Source organism: Anser anser (assembly GCF_964211835.1).
Source record: "Anser anser genome assembly, chromosome: 20".
In the NCBI taxonomy this organism is placed as follows: domain Eukaryota; kingdom Metazoa; phylum Chordata; class Aves; order Anseriformes; family Anatidae; genus Anser; species Anser anser.
Window position 1 is genome coordinate 3,644,567 of NC_139741.1, and position 26,330 is coordinate 3,670,896.

General features: G+C 42.2%; 2 protein-coding genes across 5 annotated transcripts in view; one reads left to right on the forward strand and one right to left on the reverse strand.

Moving 5' to 3' along the window:
- TRIM37 (tripartite motif containing 37) overlaps positions 1-1,108 on the forward strand; it is a 28,157-nt gene extending 27,049 nt beyond the window's left edge. Inside the window, exon 25 of the mRNA XM_083806293.1 lies at positions 429-1,108. Coding sequence (XP_083662419.1) covers positions 429-432 — 4 coding nt within the window. The 3' untranslated portion in view covers positions 433-1,108. The remainder of the gene's footprint in view (positions 1-428) is intronic.
- A 992-nt stretch (positions 1,109-2,100) lies between these two features.
- The window catches only part of PPM1E (protein phosphatase, Mg2+/Mn2+ dependent 1E), a 67,538-nt gene continuing 43,308 nt past the window's right edge, over positions 2,101-26,330 (reverse strand). For all 4 annotated transcript variants that reach the window (XM_083806295.1, XM_083806296.1, XM_083806297.1 and 1 more), the window contains 6 exons: positions 15,886-16,004; positions 11,105-11,304; positions 9,273-9,461; positions 7,907-8,050; positions 7,551-7,644; positions 2,101-7,296 (listed from right to left, as the gene is read on the reverse strand). In XM_083806295.1, the coding sequence (XP_083662421.1) occupies positions 6,230-7,296; positions 7,551-7,644; positions 7,907-8,050; positions 9,273-9,461; positions 11,105-11,304; positions 15,886-16,004 (1,813 nt within the window). In that variant the 3' untranslated portion in view covers positions 2,101-6,229. The remainder of the gene's footprint in view (positions 7,297-7,550; positions 7,645-7,906; positions 8,051-9,272; positions 9,462-11,104; positions 11,305-15,885; positions 16,005-26,330) is intronic.

Genomic DNA, 26,330 nt, shown 5'->3' on the forward strand with positions numbered 1-26,330 from the left:
AACTGTTTGCCTTAGCTAGCTCCTGAGCTGACCGGATCCCTGGGGATGCACCTTTCCTGTACTGCCCCTTGAGCTGCAGAGATTAGAGGAAATGTTCATCTTACTTCAGGTAGACAGAAGGGTGTTTGTACAACCTAATGCGCTGCAGCATGCCCCCAGGAGAGGTAGAGCAGACAGGTGAGCTCCTGGTCTGTGTGGCTAACTTGCCTCCTCAGGGCTGTTCAGCGATCTGCATTTTTAGGTCAGCCTTTAAAAATTACACTGTGCTAAGGAAGGACTGCCTGAGTTTTTGCATGGTTACGTAATCACCAAAAAATGGGGTTCAAGTACCCAGCACAGAACTTTGAATTATCAGTTTGTATTTGTTGAAGCCTTAAAACTGTCCCAGAATGAGGGTTTTCAATGAAAGCTGACTTTCTTTGAACCAGATAGAGAACTGGCTCGGGGCCTGAAGACTCGCTGGCTCGTGTTCCTGGGAAGAGGTGCATTTATTCACTGGAGCTTAGTCCGAGGCTGTTGATGGTTGTGCGCGCACTCCATTCTGTCAATACCATTGTGTGGTTCTTCTGCAGTCATCTTCAACCTGTTACTGGGGCAAAATGACCTTTGAGGGGTTATTATAAAGGTTGTGTTCCTGCTGGCTCTGCCAGCTTCAGATGCTCTGAAAAAATGTCCAAAATGTGCTGGAGCCCTGGTTCAGGCTCTCCTCTTGTGTCATTGGAGTAACAGCCAATGCACGAATGTCCTCATTTTAAATGGTCTGAACTGACTGAGACTACTGACTCCCACCGCTGCAGTGGCTCGAGAGTTGGGGTAAAGTAGCTGGCACAGAAGTTGTTTTCCGCAGACTGTGCTGTGGACCAACCGAACACATTGCCAAACTCGTTGCCGCTGTGCATTGCATTTTGAGCTGCTAAACTACTTGTGAAGCTATGATGAAAGCTGAATAACTGGTTAGTGAAAAAGCATGAATTTATGTGATAGTTGTCCTTGTCTCAGCTGACTACTGGCATTCATTTTCATGTGAGTGTTCCGCAGTGTAAGTGCTGTACAACTCATAGTTTAAAACTGTTTGCACTTTGTTAATAAAATGAATGTTGAAATCTGGTGTGAAGTTTTAGATGTTCATGTGTAAATATGTAAAAGGGTACAGGCTGTCTGTTAAGATAAGCAGTACACTGTCACCAAGCTTGACTTGCTCTTTAGTACTGAGTTGGTATAATGCCTGCCTGAATATAGGAGAACTTTCTTCTGCACTACAGCTGTCACTTTTTTTTAAGCCTCTTTCACCAAGTAATTCAGGAAATCTGCAGAGAATTTTAAAGCTGTGTTCAGGGAAGCCAGACCACCTATTTAACTCTTATACATTCAGATAGGAAGCGAGGAGGATCTATGGTTTCTACCCTTGACTTGGTCTTTATGCAGTATTTCTCTGTTCCTAACTTGTACTTTATGCAGTATTTGTTTTTCAGCTGAAGTAAGGAGAGGGCAGTTTTTATGCACACATTGTTCCAGCTCATGAGTGCTGAAGGTGGCCTTATGACAAGCTGCACGTTATGATAGTGAAGTGCAAGTGTTTACTGTTGTACAGGGTGGCATGTTGATTAGTATACGCAGCCCAATTAGCAGTAATCACAGAGCCCTGCCTCTTCAACACTCGCAGCTGCTTTACTCTTACAAAGAGGGCCAAGCTGAAGTAAATTATTTTAATTAGCCACATGATCTGTTCTAGAGTTGGTGTCCAACAGTAAAAAACAGTGCCCTCATGCTTTGCTGCCCTCACAAAGAACTTCCTTAGAGCCGATTTTAAACAAGAGGTAGGAAACAGGCTTGGATGCCTGATTTAAGTAACTTATGCTGAGCTGGACCTGAAAGCAACTGTGCCCTAACAGCACCTTGCCTTTCTGACTGTAGAACAGATCAGCCAGGGGCTGTAGCGCACCCTGCTGTTGCTGTTTCCCTGCGTAGGTACCCTGGAGCCCAGCAGTGAAGGGTGGTTTCTGTTACATATTGCACAAAGGAAGTCATCTTTTACCACACTGAAGACACTTAATGTTAGTCGCTGTCCTCATTAGCTTTTAATGAAACAGACTAGCTGAGTTGTGGTTTAAATTACTGTTTTATTTAAGATATTGGTAAAACTTCAACAGTTTTTCTGTATAAACAGCATAAATAAAATATGGATGACTAATACATGGTTATAACTATAAACTCATATGTGAACCGTAGAACAAGATTGCAAATTGAAAGTCCCAACACTGTTAAATGATTAGCTTTACTTTATTCACTTTATAAAGAACATGTTAGTTTCGTGAACAAGGTAATACAGATAGCTCAACAGGAGCACCCAGTGCAGCAACTGACAACACACCTGGCTATCTACACAAATACGCATTTGGGCGTAGAAGTACTCAGGGTGATCTCAGCCAACTTTCCCTGTTCTTGTTTCAAGATGTCGTCAAGAGTGAAGGAGCAGGAGAAGGAAAAAAAAAAACAAAACACAAACACGATGTAATTGCAACATACAATAGTTGTACTAGACCCTAAGAGGTGGGATTTAGTTTTTCTTTAGCTTTAGTGCTGGCAAGTATAGTGCGATCACCTGCTTATCAGGGACTGGAAAAAAGTATGAACATTTAAGTCAGAGGTTGTGTTAGTGCTTCATTCTTACTTATTGCACGATACAAGGGTAGAAAGGTTTGTTCCTGTTGCAAAGAGGGTATGAATTAAAGAAAGATTGCCCTAGATTACAGGCATGAACAAAGCTGCGGTATCCCCTTCGATGGCTTTGTTTACGTGACTAGTGCTGAGTGAATAAATTGTGCTAAAACAGCCCCTAATTTAGACCAATCTTTCTCATTTTTTTTTCCTGCAGAACATTGCCAGGGTAGGGAGGATTTAGTGAGGAGATAGTGGACCTGAACTACAGCAGTCATGTCTATAAACACAGAACTCGTTATGCCTCATTTTATCTGCCCATAGGACATGCATTTCTCACTGACACACAGTGTTCCAAAAACAGAGTGGAGTTTCTATGACGATGTACCACTATAAATGTGGCGTAAGTTAGGCTGCTTTGATATTGTCCTTCAGTGTTACAATGCAATCTAAATCAAATACTGAATGGTTTTAACTTGCAAGGACAATTGATGGCACTTCTAGGTAAAAGAAAAAAGTTATATACATGCATTTCCACCCACCTTTAGTGCAAATCGAAATGGGTTAACAGCTCCCTGGTCTGGTGCTATACTGCTCTCTGCAACGCAGACATTCCTCAGAGTTGCACATTTAAAAAGTGTGCACAGGAAACTATCAGAGTGGGGATTGAGTGAATCCCTCTAGTACTCACAGTGAATAGCTTGCGAGTGAGTTTTGAGGAGCTTCAGACAAAGAGCCTGAAGCCCATTTCTCAAAACCAACATAATTTAAAAAAAAAATGTTTTCACTACCTACCTCCTAGTTCTGCAAACACGCTTAACACGTAAACCGAAACTGATGCGGGTTGTGTTAACGCGAAAAGGGATACTTCAGCTCTTTATTGGAAAGATTCGTTATACAAATTTCACCACCACTAAGATGCACAATAAAAATACAAAACACAGGTCACAGACAATCTCAGTATCAACAGTTAATAAATACAATTAGATACTTTTATATTAGCCTAATATTTTTACATTGTCACCAGCTAGACACTCAAAGTACGAGATACAGAACACTTAGATACCGTTAGAGGGGGATTATTGCTTACGTTAGCAAGCAGCAAGTAAGGGCACAGGATTTTGAACTGAAGAGAACTACTTCCTATCACCAGTGGCATTAAGAGAAAACACTGCATTTCACAAAGCACTGCTTTTTTGTCTAGTGTGTAGAATCAAGAGCAGCATATATCAGACCAATAACCACTACTTTTAATATTATAGAACTTTAAAGGACTTACCTTACAAATGGTTCCTATCTACTCTATAAATATGCATTTAGTGAAGAAATGAACACTTACTATCTATACAATGTTTTTTACCTGACCACACTGGAACTACGATGGTAGGTTTTTCTCCTAGCAAGATAAATGGTATGGAGTAGCAGAATTATCATGTATGAATCCACACCTAAAAAGCTATATCCTTCCCAAAACAGCACACATGCAGTCCAGTGCTCTTCAACTGCTCCTGCAGACTGGGAAGAAGTTTATCATTCGTAACATTTTGTCATTCTAATTACTCATACAAACAATTGCACTTACACCACCTTTCTCTCAGAAGCACGCTATAAGATGGACTTCAATGCATCGTTATTACTGCAAATAATTTAAAACAAAGGCACCACAGAGATGCCCCAGAGTTGCATATTTTACTGTTTCTCAAATTTCCTTAGTAAATCTGACTTGGAACATATGCTGCAGCTAAAGAGAATGTTGACAACAGCTAAGGCTTAATAAGATGACAGATAAGAGCCAGTGATCCCATAAGATAAAAGAAAAAAGAAAAAACTCTGAAAAAGATCAAAGGAATCTAAAGCCACACTCCAACTCCTGGTTACTCACAAAGCCTTTTGCTATTCATCAAATTGCTTTTAAAATAGTGCATCAAAGATCGAAGAAGCAGAAATTGGCAGAATTCAAACCTTGCCATCTCATCGTGTTGAATAATCTCCTGACTACTTATAATATTAAAATACTTTGCAAATTCTAGCTAAATACTAACACTGTTATTAAATTGTTACTGCTAAAATGGTATGATGTACAATAAATGCTTATGAAGACTTACTTTATTCATACTACTCCAAATGTCTTCGTGTAACAAATGAAAGGAACAGGATGTGCATTTAGTGGAGCTGATGGGAACAATCTGCTTACTTAGGTCCTAATTTAATGCTCCCTTAAGGGTTAACAGCGCCTCAGTGCTAGGGCAGAGCTGGTGGGTACCGTTTGTTTCCGAGTTCCATAAGCAGTGCTCTGCTTATTGAAACAAGGGCACCTGACACTCCTCATTCTTCCTTCTGAATTCGGGTTTAAACAAAGCAGAGCCCTGGATTGTCAGCGGATTTTACCCTCTGCACTAAACCCCAGGCACATCCCCTGCTCATCTGCATTCGCTCCGGATTGTGCCGGCAGCCCGGCACCCGCTCTGACGCATTCTGGAAATCACCAAATTGCAGCACTAATGTTCCTTGTAGACGCAGCATCTTACCGTCCTTCATGCTGCAACTTTAGATTAACTTATGTCTTTGCCGTCCAGAAATCATTACCGAAACCAAACAGCTCATCAAATTGCTCATTACTCCTAGCAAGCAGTTCTCTGGTTTGACTGGGTGAGTGGCAGTAGCATCGTACTGAACGTCTCCACAGACATGGGTTTGTTTTAAGACCTGAGATGAAGTTACGGTGGAAAGAGGTTGGCTCAAAGCATTAAGCACAATTATATTTGATTAAAACTAATTGAGAACAGTTTCCTAAACTGACAAACAAGAAAAATGCCACTAAAAGCACCAGAAAGATACGAAATTCCCTATGCTGTACCTCTAGCCATAGGAAATATATTTTTTAAAAACTACAAAAAAGTTTTCTTCATATTCCACATTTTATGTTACAGGAAAAAAAAATAGGTAAATTATGAGTCTGTACCTCAATCGGAGTCTGAGAACAGAGCGGCAGGAGCTTAGTTTGTCCATTCCTAAGTTACCTGGTAAAACCTTGTATGGCTTTTAGTCTTTTACCTGCAAAAGTGGATGTTATTTTTCTGATTCACCTTAATGCTAGCCTGAAATAAACAGAAAGCAGAACACAAAATAACCCACACAACCTGGACTTCTATGGAAACTTCCCCCCCACTCTAAAAAATTTGGCAGTTCTCAACCAGAACCCTTCCCGACGTATTGCTCCAGACACCTCCTGGGCGGGTTCGGGTTCCCCTTCCTGCAGGCTCAAGGACTGTTCCCTACCAGTGTCTGTTCAGTGCCCCAGCGGCTCGGCTCTCGCTAGTGGATGTGGCTGGATACTCGTGTGTGGGGGTGGCTGTGGCATTGCTCAGGGTGGCACCACCAGCAAACCTTGTTGAGATTGAAACAACTACATTTGTTAATTCCTAGGTCTATTTACACGTGGTTTGAGCTTTGCAGGGGACCGTAGTACAGTTCTGAAATGCCCACCTTTTTTTTTTGCTTCCTGATGATGCCAGTTTATTTTGGGAATGTCTATTTGGGGAGTCTGAAGGGGAAACACAAGGGGGGATGGTTACATTTTACAGCATTGATGAAGGAACGAATCTGGTATACAATTACTTTGTCTTCGCATCAAAAACATGCTCTCAGGGTAAGCGTTATGCCTAGCCAGCCTCCACCACGGGGAGTGTCTTACCAACAACCTGGCGTTACTGCGGCTTCGGACAGGCAAGGACAGACCCAATCCTTCTCTGTGGGAAGGCTCACGAGCCAAGAGGGGCGTGTGAAACTTTGGTTTGAGCCTGGCTCCTCGTCGCCTCTTTCCGTTACAGAACCGGAAATGAAAGAACGCAACTCGTTTTCCCAAGGATCTGAACAGTTCATCTTCCAGCCCAAAGAAGATCGGAGACAAACCCTTCCCCCTGTAGATGCTCTGCCCTGCAGCACGCAAACTAAGAGGAGCATTGGACTCGCTGGGATCGCTCTGTCCACAAACTGATGATGCGGTGCTCTCTGGTGATTCGTTCTCTGTTAAACCATTCATCAAATTCGCATTCTTTGGTATACCAGGACTAAACACTTGAATTGGTGGCAGATATTTGGCACTCTTAGGTGTACTAGTTTCTGTTTTTGTCAGGTCTAAATAGCCTTGATCATCAAATGGGTTAATGCTGGACCCTATGCTTAAGCTAGTTCTATCAGTAAAGGAATCCACTCGTCCATCATACCCTAGGTCTGCAGGTGCTGAGCACTGGTGCTGGGGCCACGGTCGTTTGCAGTCTCCGTGGTTTTCCTTATCTTCCCCACTGTCTTCTTGCCCACCTTGAAAAGAGTTCTCTGTCCAGTCCGACTCCTCACTAACGCTGACTGCTGCATTCATGTCCCTGAGAAATACCACAATGACAGTAATGTTGTCGCTGGAACCGGCATCGCGAGCAGATGCCACTAATTTATGTGCTACCATGCTGCTGTCACCATTATTCTCCTTTAGATGGTCAGCCACCACTTTGACTGCCTCATCGGGATTGACTGTGTCATAGAAGCCATCGCAGGCTAAAATGAGGTAGTCTTCAGAGCCATCTAGTACAGTGGAGGCAGAGTCTGCATCCCCACAGATATATGGCTTGTGCTCAGCGTCCCCTGTGGAAAAACAACACACAGACACAAGACCGTGGGTTTGCAGCCACAGCATCTGGAAGCCCTTTTATTAACACAGCATGGAATCCCTACGTTAAAGAGATTACTTGGAACAGCCTCTCAGACTGTAGAGGCAAAAACAGAGGTCACTGCTCACAGTTGTATCTTCAGCTGTATTTCAAATTTTGATCACTATAAATGAAAGTTTAATTAAAAGGAAAAGCAAGGCTGAAAAAGGAATTAAAGCCCATTCTTACCAATAGCTCTGGAGACTGACAGGCTCCCATTCACCCTCCAGGCTCCAAACCAGACCACACAGCCACCAAGGGCCTCAATGCGTTTCTTCTCATCCTAAACAGCAAGGCAACACAAGAGTTGTTCGAACAGAGCTCTTAGCACTTGCCATCGCACTCCGAATGCCCCTCCAGATGAGAACGAAGGATTTGCAGACTTTCATGCTACCTTCCAGCCAAACCAGAACAATGGGCATACTCTGCCCCTCTGAGAGACGCTGGCAAAGCGACACTCAGTGTCCAGCAATCCCATATGAAGCCGATACCTGTCAGCTTCAATGGTAAGCACAGGGGGGGTGTTTAAACCAGGCCATCCTCACCTCTCGATCTGGTTTGTGGGGTTTCATCAGTTCCACAGCTTGGCCTCTCCTCACAAGCATAACCTGGGAGTCTCCTAGCCAAGCCACATGCAACATATTTCCTCGGATGAAAGTCACCACCCCGGTGGTTCCACAACGCAAACTCTGGATTGGAGAAAAAAAAAAAAAAAAAGCCTACAGTTTTAAATAAGCAAACCAGAACCATTTCAAAGCATGTGAACAAGCAGGCTTTCTAAGATGCTTGCAGCCTGTTCTCAGGAGGAACGGGCAGCGCTTTCTTTACTGCTGCGACTGTTCTGCAATAGCCCCCCAATGCCAATGCAGGTCACCGATTTTGCCTTGAATTGGAATCACGTTTCAGAAGCTGGGCTCAGCCAGTGATCTGCTGCTGTTCTAGCCGACTTCCCGGGCCTGCTTCCTATCTGCTGATAGAGATGCACGCATGTTAATGATCTTGGAGGGAGGTTTATTTGTAAGCATCTCAAGTTCCCTGCACTTAACTCAGCCCTTGCATAGGTTTAGGAGGCCTAGGAGGCAATCCATTTTATTCTTGCTTTCTGGAGCTAAGAAAGATTTATGTTGTAGATGAGGAAAAAAAAAAAATACACAGCCCCCCCCCAGGGACTAAACCTAGTTAGCATGCGAACATAAGAATAGCAGCAGCATCCTTCTAAATGAACTGGATGTTGTGAGAAGCGTGAGGGTGACATTTACACAGAACATGAAGAAGGCCACCAGTGGGACCAGTACGGACTGGGCACGGACAGCTCCGTGCTGCCCCCCGGCTGTGCTCAGCACAGCGCCTGGTGCACCCGGCTAACAAAGGCAGCAGGAAGGTCGTTAATGGGACAGGCTGTGTGCCGCACACCTCTGTTAGTCCAGCACACCACGGTCAGTTTACTGATGCCTCATACCAGCATTTTTTCCATCATTTTCGTTTTATCTTCAGTATATGGTTCTGGGACTAAGGGGTGCTTTGCACCACCTTTTTGGTTCCCCGATCCTCCTTAGTTGAGGAGCTTTCATTCAAGCACACAAACTGAGATCTTGCCTCGTTTGGTGCCCCACTGCACTGGAAACTGAGGTTTGAGGATAAAACTAGGACTCCTACTCTCCAGGTCAACTCACAGCTGCACAAGACGAGCCTGCAGTGTTTGAGAAGGCTAACAAATCTATACAAATTCTGGTTGTTCCTGTCTGAGACCTCTTCTGATAGCCTGATGTGCTGGAAACTTGTTCTGTCTCTCTCAGTGGTATGATATTCACCCAACTTCTGTTTTTGTTTTTTGTTTGTTTGTTTCATACACACAATTTGTCAATTAATACTTTCAGAATCAAGCCCTTCTCTCCCAGGTATCTCAATCACCTCTCTGGCTGCCTTCTGGACAAAACGCTCATCGGTCACACGGAAAGCTCGGCACAGCGCCTCTGCCGGGTCATGCTGAAACATCTCCTGATGGACCATGTTCACATGGAGGTGGATGGAGGCATAGATGGCAGCATCCACTCCCCCGTGACCATCAAACACTGCAAAATAAGCTTGCTCTTCTTGGTCCTGTCAATGAAAACACATTGAGAAAACAACTAGAAGAGAAAGCAATGGAAACAGTTAATTGGATTGTCTCTAAAACTTTTGAACTTGAGATTTGTGATGTCCTCTGTGGGCATTCACCAGCATTAAACTGCACTTAGAGCCAGTCTCCACCAGAAAAACAAACTACTCAGACTATCTGCACTTTCATCAATGGGAAATATGGAGAAAAATTCTCACTTTATTGCTAATGAATTCTACCTGCAAGGATCACCTGTGTAGCTCTCTCAGTGCTCCTTATGTCTCATTTGCTACAGTTCAGTCACAACTCAAATAGAAAGTGCCATTCTCTTCAAATAGAGCAGGAGTTTTTGTGTGGCTGCTAAAATCACAGAGAGAACAACATCCAATACAGTTTGCATGAAGTCTACATCAAGACTGGAATCCACCAGGGATAAAATGCCTGTACAGTTAAAATGTGAAGCCAGCTAGCCTCTGCTTTCATTCTCCCCCCCCCCTTTCTAAATCTCATCCATATCACCTTAGATGCCTATTTTTAAAATACCCGTATGTACTCTCTCATCAGATAATTAAACGTGATTGCTTTCACAAATCAAGTACAGCAAAATCACTCATCTTCAAGTCAGTTTTCTCAGCTTCTCCTTATCTGTTCAAGCAGAGAAACAATGCTCTGTACCCAGAGACATCAACTCCTGCGCCTATTCAGACATATAACACACCAACCTGCTGTCAGTGCCAATTCAACCTTGACAGCCATCTCAATGACTAGAATATTTGTACATTGTAATTTTTAAGTAATGGGCTCCAACACAAATTGGAATAAGAAAGCTGACAATTGACAGGCAAAGGAAACATCTGCCTCTGTTTGCATTAATATCATTTAAAGGCAAGAATTTGGGTAGGGCACAGAAAATGGTTATTAAAGTGACAGAATGTAATAAAGAATCAATTATGCAGCAACCCGATCCCAATGGTAAAATTCTTGCCGTTTTCTTTTTCTTGCCATTTCTGTGTGTCCAGTTTTATAACTGAAGGAAGAGCAAGCAGGAGCATTTGACTGGTAGCCAAATAAAGAAATTAACAGAGGGAAGTCTGGCCCAAGTTCCACCAAATTACTCGTGTTGCTAGATTCTTGTGTGAACTGCACCCTGTTGTTCTGTAAATTTTGTGGGTTTTTTGTTTGTTTGTTTAAATATTCTTTCTTTGCTCTTGCTTTTGACTTCTTCCTACCAAAGGGAAAACACCTCAGGCCCAATCCTGCAGGTAATATAATGCATCAGCTGCCTCTCACAAACATAGTGCTGCTTTCTGCATATGGCAGGTCAATTCTTCAGCCACTGCATGAGTGGCTACGTAAAATGGGGCAGATACAAACCTTGTTTAGTTAGATGGTATTTCACCAGAAGTCTGCAAAAGCTGCTCTTTTATTCTACATACACTACACAGAAACTGTATGTCATACGGCTGCTGTAATCACAGAATCAACTGAACTAACTTAGGAGCAGGTTTGCCTCCTGACATTCCATCCTTCTCGGGTCCATCACATGTGCGACTTTCATTTTCACAGTAGAAGACTGTCTAGTTCCCCCCAGCAATGGAAACTGTATTCAGCATACGCATTTACCTTCCAGAGAATCTCATTTTACCTCAAGGTTGAAGAGCATGTTGAAGTCTGGAATGCAGACGTGCTTGTCTTCCATTTTCCTGCGCATATTCTTGATGGCATGGATGGATGTCTCGTAGTAGCGGTGGGGCTTTGGCTGGAGTGGAAAGTCTTTCACCCAGTTGCTGCAGATCTCATGGAGTTTGCTAAAAACTAAGCGGGCTAGCTTCACTGTCTCAATCTCTGGGGTAAGCAAACACCACAAATAAAAGGCTAAGAGTGTTATTAAGTGAGATTTTTTCTTTTGCATACATTACAAAGATGAAACAAAACCATTTTAGCCAAGCAGTTGAGATGGATGTCAGCAGGGAAATTCTGGCTGCTGATACATAAAAAGAGGAAGCCAAACTCACCATAATCAGCATTCATCAATGCAAAGCTCATTGTTTGTCTTTTTAGTCTAAACATTGCTCCATGCCTTTGGGGAACTCATTTGCAGCATCAGGAAAAATGAAAAGCAAGTATGTTTCCCGCAGCATTTGATCCCCTGGGTAGCTCTGCACAGGGTGGTGTAGCTGTGCCACAGAGCTCTGATAGGGAATTCTTCAAGGCATATAGCATCACACACGAAAAACACAACCCATTACAGTGATGTATTGTTTCAGACCAAACCACCTATTCACAACAACACCTTACTGCAGAACTGAGGCAATACGGTAAATAAACTGCAGAAAATAATAGCATCATTTTGAGATGTTTCAGCAGTGTACAAATTCAGGTACCTTCTTAGTTGCGTAAGATTATCGTGAGATTCCCAAATAGGCAGTGTGTCAAAGAAATCTGCACGAGCAAGTGAAAAAACTATAAAGGTCTTAAATTTAAGAAAACGCTGAACTGTCACTCTTGAAAAATAGTCATTTTAAAATGTGAAAACTCAGGCACTGTCAGTCATTCTGAAGTTCAGGGAAGGGAAACAGGAAGTGAGCACCAGAGCTGAACATGCCAAAATCTCCTTTATCTTGGTCATTCACCAAAGCCAGAGATTTTCAAAGCTAAACAACAATTCCTACGTGTCAATCACTTCTCACAGAGGAATAACTCAAACGCAAGAGTAGAGGGGAGGGCTACAACATCCCTCAGTTCACAGAAACTCTGTGAAGAAAAAAAGACCTACAAAGCAGCATTTGCTGATTTCAGTACTAGGTCTTCACAAGATGTGGGCTATAATGATCAGGAAGCCAAGATCCCTAGGAGCATGTATATTCCCAGTTCTGCTGATGATGAGCTGGTTCAAGCTTGATCTGCAAGAGCAGCCATTAAGCTGGAAGTAAGCTATACATGTAATCGAAAGGAGTCCTGGCTTCTGGAAATCACACAATTGTGTCATCCCAATGCCACCATAGGAATGAGTACCAGTTCTTCCACAACACCTATCCTGCTCTCACCAGTGTCACCAGAAATCTCTTTGCTGTATAACGTATTTAAAGAGGGAACACATACAGCCTGAAATGTCCAATTTGAATTTTCCAGAAGGAAACCCCATAGACTTGCTCTTCTTATTTTTTTTTTCTAGCGGGCATATACGAAGGGAAAGGGCATACATTTCGGTGTCACATAGCTGTTATAATTCAGAGCATCACTCTGAGGGAGGCACGGAGTAAGCCCATTTGCTGTGCTGAAACACTAAATACCCTTCCCCAGCAGGGAGTATGCGTACTGTCAGCATCATCAATAATTGCTCCTGAGGTTAAAACAGGAGAAAGGCCCACAACAGTCAAACCACCCCCTCACAGCTGTAAATTACTCATCACTCGTTAATGCTGCAGCGCTGAGCCAGGGCTGACTCAGCTGTCATTGTGGTTGTGTCATGGAGAATTTCATTTCCCTCCTGCTGCTCCACAGTCCCCAGTGTTGGAAGTAGTGCTTAATTCTATCACAGCTAGTGGGAAACCCAACTCAGGCATTATGATGATTTTTAGTGGAAAATCAGAGTAAAGAGAATGGCAGTAATCAGATTCAGTTTCTTAGTACTTAAGTTTTAAGACCTCTCCTGAAAATTTGGGCAGTGTGACAGCAGGGATCAGAACTCAGGTTTGTAGAGTAGACATGTCACTAACCAAAGTTTTCCTTAATCTAAGAACTCTGGTTTCTGACTAGCCAATGACCTCCTCCTGTCTTTGTAACAGTAACCCCATCTCCTAACAGGCTGGGTAATGGGACTTTGCAATTTGCTTTGTGAAGTCTGCTGGGTATTTTTGATACCTCCACCTTGTAACACAGTCCTACTACCCACGGACTCCTTTGGTGGTTCCTTAACAGAGCCAAAGTTCCAGGAGAACATCTTCCTCCACAAATCAAGAAAACCAAATGTTCTTATCTCTTAACCCAAACTCTCAAAGGAAATCAAATGTCATTCAGTTCTCATTGAAGCTCCCTTGCTCCTCTCCAGTTCAACTGAAAGGGAAGAACCAGCCATGGCCTATGACTCTTAGGTTCTATTCCTGGTACCCAAAGACACATGGTTACCCTGAATATTTCAGGCCCATATTTTTACACTCCTGCATTTGTGGGCTCAGAACAGTTCTCTTTCTCTTAAGATTAGCAGTCTTCTTTCATGAGGCTTCTAGCTCCCTTCCAGCAGCACAACAGTAGTTTCTTTTACCAGTCCTAAGTATGCAATGATTTCTCACTTTGCTCTACTCAGAATGAGATGTGCCACTAAGGAAATCTGGATTTTTATTTTTTTTTTCTTCTAGCAAATTCAAACTTGAGGCAAATCAGGTAAATGTCTTCTTGTGTTGTACAGAGTAAAAATCTTTCTGGGCTTGTAAGAATAACTAACACAGAATTGGACATCAAAGGTATACAGCTGAATTCAGCTCGGTTTCACATTCTGCAGAAGTCAAGACATCATTAGGATGAATAGTGAACCCTGAGCAGAAAAATTCAAGATGTAGAAATCCTATTTCCATCACCTGCTGCAGCTCCCTTTGTTTTCTTTCAAAGCATTAAAGTCCCCTCTATAATATCAGTTAGGGGCACTCATCAATTCCAGCTCTCTAAGTATCTAGCCTGGGTTTCTCAGATGACTCCTACTAAGAAAGCTAGAGAGAATGGCGTTACTAATCTTTTGCTATTAAATCTCCTGCAGTCCTGCATGAATACCCCTAATTTTGTTATGTTTTTATTAGCCAAACCTTGTACTATTTAAGCTAATGCTCTGTTTTGAAAATTATCATTTCTGTGAAATTGCAGTATTCATATGAAATCGCTGCTTCACCGCGGTCCAGAAGATGTTCTCTGTCTTCCTCTACCCCTTTATTTTCATATTGTAATGCCTTACACTGAGTCTGTAGGGGTATATTTTATCTTCAAGTACCTTCATTATGACAATTCACCCCAACGTACTATGTCTGAAGTCTCATACTTTTAGTGCCTGCTACAGCCTGTACACATACCAATCTCTGTTTGCATCTGTGTATTACAGATTTAAATATATTTAAATGGAAATTTCTGTAGGTGTGAGGTTTTTTTCCTTTTTTTTTTTCTTTTTGTTGAACTCTTTAGATATTCAGTGTGGAGGCTTAGTCAACATTTCCTTGGAGACTGTCAAATATTTATGCAAGTCTCAGAGATCTCAATTTGAAATTAATGAAGGCTGCTCAGCCAGAACAATGACAAATCTATTCCATTTACCTGCTCAGCAGGAGGAGGCAGCAGTGCCTACAAAAGGGAACCCATAGCATTTTTTTTTCCCCTCAGGTTTGCAAAGGCCTCTGAGAAATACGCCAGAATCTTCCTCTTCAAGTAGCCAGATTTGTATCTCCTACTTAACCCCAGAATCTTTTTTTTTGTTTGTTTTAATCAGGAATGAAGGGAATGGAGAAAACGTCTTGGTGACAATATTTTCCAGATGGAACAACAGAATTCCTTTCAATACATGTGAGGAACGCTGTTTTTTATTGTAATAAGCATCCCAGAAATTTTTTCAAGGCTGTTTGTTTAGTCAGCAGAATTCTGAAACGTTTTAATGCATGGAAGGTACTTGGCCTTGAACTGGATGCTGCAAAAATCTTGACAGCTAACAAAGATAAATGGAGAAAAAGAAATTTTCCTCTTAAGGATGAAACATTTTTATACTACCCTGCGCTGAAACTATAAAAAAATAAATTAATTAAACGCCATAGTAAAAACTATACTGACAAATAATTCAGAATTAATTTCTCTCCTCCTACATATCTTTGACTTTCCTCTAAGAATGAAGGAGAACAACTCATGCTTGCAAGCGAGCAGCAGGAGCACATAGTCACAAGTGCTTATAAAGAAATTCAGGGCTACTAGATAGAGTTCTACAGCTTATGGAGATGCACTTAAAATAAAGGATTGACTTATACCTGGTCTTACGGAGCAAAAATTAATAAAAGACTCAAGTACAGCCAGAAAAAGGAACAGATAAATACAGAGAGAAAATTTAATGGTAGAAGTTGAAATTAGACAGGTTAATATTCAAAAATGAGAAACCTCTGACTAAGAAACCAGCCACTAGTGCTATCAGGAGAGGTGGTGAATTCTCCGTTAATCTTTTTATATCACAACAGGGTATTACTTTACAAGTGAAGCTAGTCCAATCTCATTCAGCTAGCCGGTAGCAGGAGCTAATTTAGGGAAAATCTAGTACCAATCAAGTGGTCAGACTAGATGGATCACTAAAGACACTGATGACTTTAAAACCTATGACTTATCTGCAAGACAGTCTGGTACCCTGTATAAATGAAAGATCCACACCACATAGAACTGTACATTATCATGCACAGATGTACTTACGTATGATCCCATCGGCACTGTCCACATGCTTTGGTAAGTAGTGTGCTGAAAGATCACTCTGAAGGACTTCATCTGAAGTTGCTCTAGCCAAGGCAGCAGCCAGAAACGAAGGGCAGTTACTGAAAAAGGACAACAAAATATATATATTTAGCAAGGTAACTTGCAGTCAGGGTGATACATAACAATGCTTTTCTATAGACAAACTGGAATGTGGACCTTGTCCAAGCCTTGTAAAAATTCTGAGTCTTCTTTGTCAAACAGCACTGCAACCCTGAAGCAGGAGCTTCACAAACTCACCACAAGGGTTTTAGTAGCATCACATCATTCTTACGTTCCTTAAGTTTTAATGTTCCATTTCTTAGTCTTTATTTGCTTTTCAAATCTAGACTTGACTCCCCCCTGCAGAGTTTGTCTTCAATCCTTGCTTAGTGCACATTTTCTACATGTGCATTACACACTCTTATCTAAAGCCCCTTCTGTCCAGCTCCTCCTAAGAAATGGAGTCAGGATTCCAAGAGATAAGAGAAGTCTTCAGTTTTCAGTTTCCAAAACCTTACCAAGCAACACTGAGGAAAGTTAAGGCCCATAGGAAGTCTGAAGTTGACATGTGTAAGGTTGAAAGGGAATTAAGCTCCCTTGCGAATGTTCTCCATCAAGAGTAAGGTGGCTTTAACTCACTATAGCTTAATTAAACCTGATAAATTCCAAGGTTAATTAATCTATAGCAAACCAAGGCCACTTCAATGTACATTTTCTCATTGAAGAGGAGTTTAATAGCCCTTCATTTATGCATACCTGTCTATTTCCCATTGGTCTGCCTTAACTTTTCCAGGTGTCTCTTGCTGAGGCAGCCTGAAACTTCCAGATTCCACAGCTATCATTAGGGGGAACAACGGCCTGCTGAGATGTGTCCACCCCTGCAGGACCACGCAGAGACACAAGAGCTAATTCTGGTCTCAGAAACAGCCCAGAACAGGAACAGAATCCTACATCAGCTAGTCCAAGGAGCAGGCCATCAGCAAATGTACTTGCTGAGCCTATTTCTCTCCTTGGTCCCGGTAAGTGTGTGCTGGTGCTTTCACCACGAGTGGAGAGGAGGCGCCAGACTAGAAGCATCCATCCAGCCAGGTCCGGAGCGGACAAACCTCCACGCACGAAGCACGGGCTGGTCAGGCCTTGCTGGGGGGCCTGCAGAGCATGCGACAGCCGCCGCTTGCGTTCCCACGTGGTTTGGTGCCCAGGGCAGGCAGTCGCACACGGGGCTTTTCTGAGAGGCCGTTGCACCGTCATGTTTTCCAGATACTTCATACCAACTGTTGCTACAAACAGCAGGATTATGTAACGCATTCAGGAAACGTACACAAAATGAGTCCTCTGACCCGTGTTATTCACTATTCAACGTATCCATAAATTATTTAAATAACAGATTAGCAATAAATCTCTTTTTCCCGAGTGATGCACTGTCACCAGACAAGGTCTGGCCCTCGAAGTTATGCAGAGAGCCACTCGCGCCGCGTTGCTGCACCATCAGTAAGAGCATTTCCTAGAATTAGCAGCTGAGCATTCCGCTCACGCAGCACGGCCGAGCCTCAACGTGCGCGCTAATGAAGCACGACTGCTTGAGGAAATCAGCTGCCTCGGGCTGGCTCTGCCCAGCACCACGCAGGAACTCTGATCCTATTTACATACAGCAACGCCTGGTGCTAAGAGTAATCAGCGAGAGGAAAACACACCGGGACCTCCTTCACTTCTGGCGCATGTAGAAGCTGATTTTCTATCTAGTCTTGTCTGCCTTTATTTAGCTCACAAAGAACAGGTTTTTCTTTTCTATTATTAGCTCCCATTCCCCAGAGACGCAGTACCGGTTGCTGTTCATGTTGCATGCAATTTCCATGTTACAACAAAAGCGAGAGATTGCGATGCCTGGGACAGAATAATTATGTCAGCGGTTAGCAACACCACGAGAGCAGCGTTCTAAAAAAACCCAGAGCGAGATTATTTGTTATGGCACAGCCTAAATAAAGCTCAGCAGAAGAATCCACGCCGAAAGCATTTACAAACACCAACCTCCCTCAGACGGAGCTCGCTTTTGGCACCAACGTTAACGGGGCTGTGCGGGACGGGCAGGAGCCCGTGCTCTTCCCCAGCCCAAGGCTCACCTTCAACAGCTCAGCGCAGAAAATTTTGGGGAGAGCCAAACTTGTTCCGTGCCCTTCAAGAACGGAGGCAACAGATGCTAAAAGGGAGACTCGGGACCTCGACAGCAGAGGATGACCCCCCCGACACGAGCCCCTCTGCTTCAGTCTGATGGGGCTGGAAGGAGGGAGGGCCACATCTCCGAGGACACACAGCCGTGGGCACTCGTACCTGGCACTTCAGACACTATTTCACGTATAGGGACAGACTGCAAAACCAAAAGGTGCATTTACAGCTCGTGCAGCTGGACAGAGCGTTTCCCCCCTCAGCTCCAAATGCTATTTACATGTCCCTGCAGCAGTTGCACCCAGGAGCTCTTTATCTAGCCAAAGAATGCATTTCCATTACAATACTAAACCTACACAAAAAGCCACTAAAGATGTTATTAGATAAATTAGAGGTTTTTAAGTACATCCTTCCTGATTCTCTGGCAGTGTGGGCATGTTTAGAACACCCACAGTTGCATTGCAGCAATCCTGGAATAACTCTGCTAAGGTAATAAATCAAACCTAAAAGTGGGCAGTTTCCATCAATTAAGTTTGAGAAAAACAGTCTGAAGTGGGTTTGACTCAGCCCACAGATTATTATGTTACCAGTTTAACACACAACTCTTCTCCTTGCTGATAGCGTTAAAGTGGCAAAGACTTTCCAAACATTTTCTCTGAGCTATTCCTCTGTGCTCTAAATCTAATCCAAGGTCTCCTACTGGAAAAAAAAAAAAAAAAAAAAAAAAGAGAGATGGCAAATTTAAAATTCTTTTTGCAGGAAAGTTCACCATTGAGGTTTGAGTGACTTATCAATTTTGATTGAAAAGGTAGAGAAAATAAATCGTCTGAAGGCTTTCCTTCTATGTCTGGCCACTCTTTGTCCTAATAATAACAGCTGCCTGCCAAAGAATTAATTGCCCTTGACATTTGTTCATCACAAAGCTTCTTATGTAGCCTTTATAGGGCTGTGCCGTGTAAGCAGCAGAGTGACCAGATGCAGACAGATGATTTCCCCTTCCTGATTAGCACGACACCAAATTCACTTCTCTTACTCACTTTGCTTCTGAGAGGACTTTAGTTGAATTACTTCTCCCCTTCAAGGAACAGCAGACTGCACTGGAGTTTTTGGCTGCTTTTAAAATAGATTACATTTTGGAGTCAAACTGCTAGCAGGACACTTCATTACTGCTACACTGAGACAAATGAAGAACCGGGTCTGGTATCTTTGGTTTTAGCGTGAAAGTGAACACTCAGACAAGTACCTACTGCATCCCACAAACCATCAAAGACCCACACTCCAATGGTAACTCCCTCTAGTAGTCCTCACCTCCTCCTTTACCCAGGACAAGTGGCAGCAGACAGGGACACGGGAGGTGCTTCATGTCCAGCTGCTGGCATAACCAAGGATTACCTGTTGGCTGGCTGAAAAGAAATTCTTCTGCCCCATTCCAGACGTTCAAACGTTATTAGTGGTTAAGTTATGACAAACTGAAACCAGGAGGGCACAATCTTGTTTAGCAGAGAGCTGCGAGCTACAATACCCACGTCTATTCATAGCCGTGCCACTAATTCAGGAGCTAACCTTGGACATGTCACTTCACCACCCAGAGCTTCAGTTCCTCACCTACAGAGGATGATAATGTCACTTCCTGAGGGAAAGAAGAGGGAGGAAGGCTGTAGGAGGCTTAAGTCAATGTTCATGAAATACTCTGAGATTTCTAGATAAGAGCACAAGTGAAGGGAAAATATCAAGATGATAGTGGGAGATATTTTCAACCTATACAAGATTTACGGAGCTTTCACAGCTTTTTGTGCTCCACATTCTCTGTTCTCATCTGCTGCCAGAAGTGCTAAGAGGAATACCCAGGCAAGTGGGAGCTCTGGACAGGCAGGTTTCACCTCATGCAGGCAGCTAACACAGTCATAAACAACTGCACAAAGTAAACACATTTTGAAGCATCTCAAAAATGAGAAAACCATGAAAGAAATACATCAAGTTCTTAAAACTTGGTAATGCTGATGTTTCTGGAGCATTAGCACCGCTGATGGAAAAACGATGCTACAGGCACATTACTGCCCCTGACCAAAATATATGATTGAGTGCCACCAGTGCTGAGAATGCTTAGGCTGTCATGGTCTGGTGTAACTGATGAGGCATCACTAACTCAAATAAAGCAAGAAAAATGGACTGAAATGTACTGGTGCCTTTCAACGGCCAAAATGGTCAGTAAATCACAAAACATACAGCGTTCCTATTACCTCAAGAAACCCGTGACACTACAGAACACCAATTGTTTTAGGTAGAATGAAACATGATTTAAATAGAAATGCTATTCAGTCTGCTGAAACACAAAACAAATCCACAGGCACACGGGATAAAACATTGTATCTAGTTTCACACAGCAATCCAAGACCAAGAACATGACCTGAAAAGAACCAAGTACAGCACATTCCCATAAGGCCTATAATTTACTGTGTTAGTAAAAGGCTTTATAGGGATGACAAGCTAACGGCACCCTTTCCAAATACATTACACTGGGGATGCAGTTTGGTAAACACTCCTGTGCTAATGTGGCCTGCTGCAAGTTCTTGTTAGAAAGCAAGTCTTGCAAGAATTCAATTTAAGAAAGCCCTCATTTGTCCCCCGCCTGTATTTACAAAACACTCCAAAGTCTCATGAGACTTTTTCCAGATGGAGCTTCTGATGCAGCCTGGAAGCTCTTTGAAGAAGCCTTTAAAGTCTTTATTATTGAAAGTTCCCATGCTGTGAGCTGCAGCAGTAACGAGCAGAGAAATTCTTTGGGAAGATCCTTTGGCTTTTTCCCCAGCCCTCTGTTCAGCCACCTCTCCTTCCAGCAGCCATCCAGAAAGACAAGGTACGAGCTGAGGATTTTCTGGTTGTCTCCTAACTTCCTTACGTCAGACAGCCTCAGAGAGGAATGTTCTGTTAAGCAGTCATTAGCCCCACAACGATTACGGGTGTATGCTCTAATTACGCCAGCCAGATGCTATTTCCAGCTCCTGGCCCTGCAGGTTCTCCTCTCCTTACTCACAAAGCACTGCTTTCTCCTGCGAGCTCACCGCTCTGCTCCGACCTGTGCTGTTCTGCTGCTCTGCACAGCAGGTGAAAGTTTTGAAGCTTATTCAAAGCCTTGTCACGGTGGACAAATGGACTATGTTTTTTCCTAAAACGCAGTGAAACCCTGCACTAGGTTTTAGCTGCAGTGAGTTAGTAAAACAAGCAAACAAACAACCAAAAAGAGAAGAAAAACAAAAATAACAATGCACCTCTTAAAAGATTGCATAACCAAAGCTCCTTGAGAAGTCATTTGAGCTGGCAGTGTTGAGACAGTAAAGATGCTTGATAAATCTGTCTGAAGGAGCTGAAAATGTTCTACAGAAGGAAGCTGCTATCTATAGGCTTCCCCGAGACAGCTGCCTGGCCACATTCAAAATGATTCTGTCCTTGTGGTGACAGCTGTAAGCAGCAGAAATATAATACACAACCATTACAAAAATACCCTGTTTCTGATATGTTTACCATGCCTATATTCTACACAGACACTGCAGTGTTAAGTATTTATTTTACTAAATATTTAACCTTTTGCGTTGCACTCACTGCCGTATTCTAGAGTATGATCAAGTTTATGTTGATGCTTCCCTACAGTTAAGTCTATCTTAACTAGATATAACAAAAGAGAGGTGCACTACTCATCAGGTAACATCTCCAGCAGCTGTATTAAGATGCATCAGTTTGCCATCAGACTTCATCATTTGTTGCTGTATTCATTTTGTAGTAGCTATATCTGAGTTGTCAAAGCATTTACGGTGGCTATGATCTCAGAAACGTCCTAAAGACTTCACAGATAAATATAGCTAATGAGAATAGAATTCCTTTTGTAAGAACAATAATTTCCCTTTGCAAATTCTTTTTAGTCTTAGAGATTTTTGCTAATGGTGAATAATACAAGTTCTCAACTGACTTGCAACCACTGAAGGTCTATCTCATAAAATAGAATAAAACCTTATATTAAGCTCTTATTTGACAGCTATTACTTAAAGATACTTTATAGTCTCTCTTTTAAATAACCACCTTAAAAAAAAAAATCCCTTGAAACAAGCTGTTAACTGTCACTTGTTAAGCACTATGAAGAGATTCAAAGACATTAGTTTTCACTTGTTCACAAACTAAGATAAATTACCCTAACCTGGGAAAATATTCAAACTCTTTCCTTGTTTTTTTTTTTTAGAGATAGGAAGAGTCAATAAACTGTTCTCTCTAGTAAAGTATATGTGAAATAGGTATGAATGGGAAACTCTAGGAAATTACGTTTGGCGATCAGATGGGAAATACGCAGAAACACACAACTCAATTAGTGTGTGTTGGCACCGATCCCACAAAAGGGCTCAGGTGCTGCACTCATCTGTCGGGTTTTTTTTGTAGGATATTATAAATAAAGAAGTAAAGAAAGCGGTGTGCTGCATGGCACATCAAACCGCCTAATAAAAAAACAAATCAGGGCAGGGAGCAATATTAAAATACTGGCACAATGCTGAAAAAAATTGCTTATGAAAGCGTGTTTGCAAAACCATGGTTTATACACCCTGTTACCTGACCAGCTGGGAGAGCTGGCTGCACAGGGCTCCCCGACCCCTGCCTCCAGCCAAGCTCTGCAGGGACACAGCCGCTCCGACTGCCAGCCCCGGAGGTCCCGAGGCAGCTGGCTCGGGGTTTGTCCGTGGGTGCCAAACCAAAGATCGGGTGTCTTTCCAGCTACGCTCGCAAACCCCCAGCCTCTCTCTGTTTCAGGACACTACGCAGGCTTCCTAGCACACTACTTGAGGAGTTAATCAGGACCGAGAGAGGGGGGGGCACTGCCCCAGCCAGGTGCTGTGCCCCCAGCCCCACATCACTCCCCTGATTACACTGCGAGCTGCTCACCTGGGAGCTGGGTCTGGCCCTCCAGTGCTGCCAGGCCAATCCTACCCATACCTGGCACGGGCTGTTCTCACCTCCCTGCCACCAGTTTTCAGAAAATGGATGGGTATTTAGTTGTCGTTCAGGCTTCAACCCCGCTTTCAAATTTTATTAAACCTGGCCTGCAAGGGTGAGCGGATTGGTGGGAGGACCCTGGTGGGCAGACAGATGCACAGGCACAAAGCCTCGTTCCCTTACAAGTCAGACTTATGAAATTAACTTTTGGAATGGCGTTACTAGAATTTCATCCTCTGATACAGGTCATGAGAGGAAACCCTTGACTTTTAGCTTACACTCCTCAGCACATGAATTAGACTGAGACCTCTAATCCATGTTGTGCTGTACAGCAAGTCTCTCCTTCCTTAGAAAGCTAAGGAGAGACAAGCAAGACAAAATAAAAAGACAACTCTGTCTCTGTGACAAGGTACAATGTCACGTAGGCTAGCGTATGTTTAAAAAACAAATGCTACCGACAAAGCGTCCACCCAAATATTTGTGATTTAGTGACTGACACCAAGAAATGATTGACGTGGAAGGGGTGAGCTGTGAAGAATCCAAACTACATAAAGCAGCTTCTACAGAGCTGTTTTGCTGAAGAGATTATCTGTATATTGTCTTTGAAACCTAACTACAATTTCCCTAGCTCATTCTCACAATATGGCAGTTATGAGGTTACTTAGGTACCAGGCTCTGCAGAGCTGATGCCACCTGCATTAAAGCCTGGTTTTAAAATGACAGAAGTTTATGATAACATGAACAACCCTTAAAAAAAAAAAAAATGTTCAAGGAGCTGAAAGGAAAATTACTGCAAAAAATTGAATTCCCAGAAGAGATGCTATGATAGTTTTCTTCATTACATCAAAGTGCTGAAGGTATAAAGTTTGCTCTTCAAATCATATTCCAGGGCTAGAGTACTTCAGAGGTGTATTACACTCACCTGTTATTATAAGAAAGGTAAACCTAAACTTCGAAGGAAGGCAGAGAAACTATTTCACTACAGAAACAGACCAGAATCCATGCATCTCAGTCAGAATACTGAACAGCTGAAGCTGCCTCTATGTATTAGCCTCTCCCTGTCTAAATTAGTCCTTTCCTGTATGAGCAGCAGGATTCTGAGGGGTTGGACAGTCTTTTATTAAATTCTATTTACTGCTATAAAACATACTTTAGAAAACTGAAAAAATTATAGCAATTTTTTAAAAATACTGCAAGGACACTTATTTGATAGGCATTTATTACAATGTTTAGATATTTAGGGCTCAGCTATGTATGCATAACTACATAGTCATATATATATCCACCCTATCATTAATTAATCAAAATAAAGATTATTTATGGGAATCACCCAATCACCTGAGTCACATGTGACTTTCAGGAATTTTGGTTGTTGTTGTTATTGTTTTACAGGGATTAGCTTGGATACTTCCACGGTGCTTTCTCTGCTCAAACAACTGCTCAACATCTGAGTGACACGCATACCTTGTAACCGAAGCCTTCTGGCTGCCATTCCAAATACCCATCACTGTCTACTTAGCGTCCCTGTGCTTGGAGTGGCAACGAAGTCTACATCTATGCAAGATCCACGCCTACCTGAAGAAACACATTTCTTAACTGGGAAACCAACGTCAACACCTATTATCTCACAGGGAGTTTCTCTGCTAGGCTGGGGCCTGTTACAAAGCTCTACAGGACATTAAAAATGTCATTGATTTCTCTCTCTTTGGCTCTCAGTCAATTTGAAAGTCAGCATAATTCAATATCTTTCTACTAGTTCCATTAGCAAAGAAAGGAATCCATGCTTCAATCTGTGCTGCCTTATTGGAAAAAGTAATTTAATTTTACATCTGAAAGCGTGCCAACATCAGCATACGACCATACACAGTATACACAAAATTTAATTTACAAATTTTGTATTTTGTCAAGCCAGAATGAGATGCTGACTAAAATCAATGACAGCGGCTGAACTTGTCCTGAAGATATTTACATATATTCTTTTTATTTCAGGTACTTTATGTCCTAGCTGGAGTTTTGATGATCTCTCCTTACTACATTGTATTAATGACCTACTAGCCAGAACAGTTCATCTTGCAGACAGTAGGCATGCTTTGCCTGAAAAGATATCATTTACTTACCACTACTTCGTCTCCTATTTTTTTCTCCCTCTTAAAAATAAAATTTCATTGATATTTTCCTTAACCTGAAGACATATACTGCATACATTCAACATGTCCAGAAACAAAAGTTAAATAAGAATCCCTCAATGTAAAATATCTATTTTATTTCGGATCAGATTAACATGCCAAAGTTCTCTGATTACTAGCCAGAAAGAAAAATGTATTTAACTGTGTAGTAGTTTGCTTGATTTCAAACAAATGAAACAAAATGCTCTATAGCAGTACATACTGCTCTCTTCATCTATATCTCTACTGCAGATCATTATTAAGGCAAATATAAGTAAAATGACTTCTCAAAAAAAAAAAAGAAAAAAAAAAGAGAAAGAGGACAATGAATCTACAGTACCCATTCAAACAAACTGCTTTCGCCACACAAAGCTATTCCCCAAATAATTGTGTCTGTATTTACTGAAATATTTGTCTTCATGTAAATAAGAAAAATAAAAGTTGCAGGCCAGGATTTTCAAACGACATTTGATCACTTAACTTCTTTCAAACCCTTGGACAAATATCAAATATAAGGCAAAACACACCCCAGAAGATTTACGACCACTGAGTCAGCAGAGAACATTCTCTCTCTCTTCTCTCTCTGGTGAAACGCAGTTCATCGTACAAATGGTTTGGGTGTTTACGCCAGATGTAGGATTAGATAATTAGTCATCTGAGTCCTGGATGTCAACTCTTTTGTGATACAGAATTTATTCCAAATGCACCATTTATAATCAGTTGACTTGCAAAAGCACTCTGGTGTTATACAGTAATACATCTTATGATGTACAGCCAAATATCTGCCACTCCATAGCAACATATTCTATTTCTGCTGTAGCAATACCCTGCCTGAACTTAGCCCTTCCAATGGCTTCATTTTTTGTCTGTAGGATCAGGATAATGACAGTGACCTTTGGAAAGCAATTCCAACTCTAATGGTGAATAGTGCCAAGGAGGAGTGGGTATTATTAATTAATCCCAAATCAAGAAAGGAACAAGAGAACTGCAATTCACTTGCACTGATCGCCAGAAAATATTGCTGCTCTTTTGCTTACATTTCTGATATGCCAGAAAATCAAATTAAAATGAAACATGAAAAGTCTATACGTCTTTAAAAATATT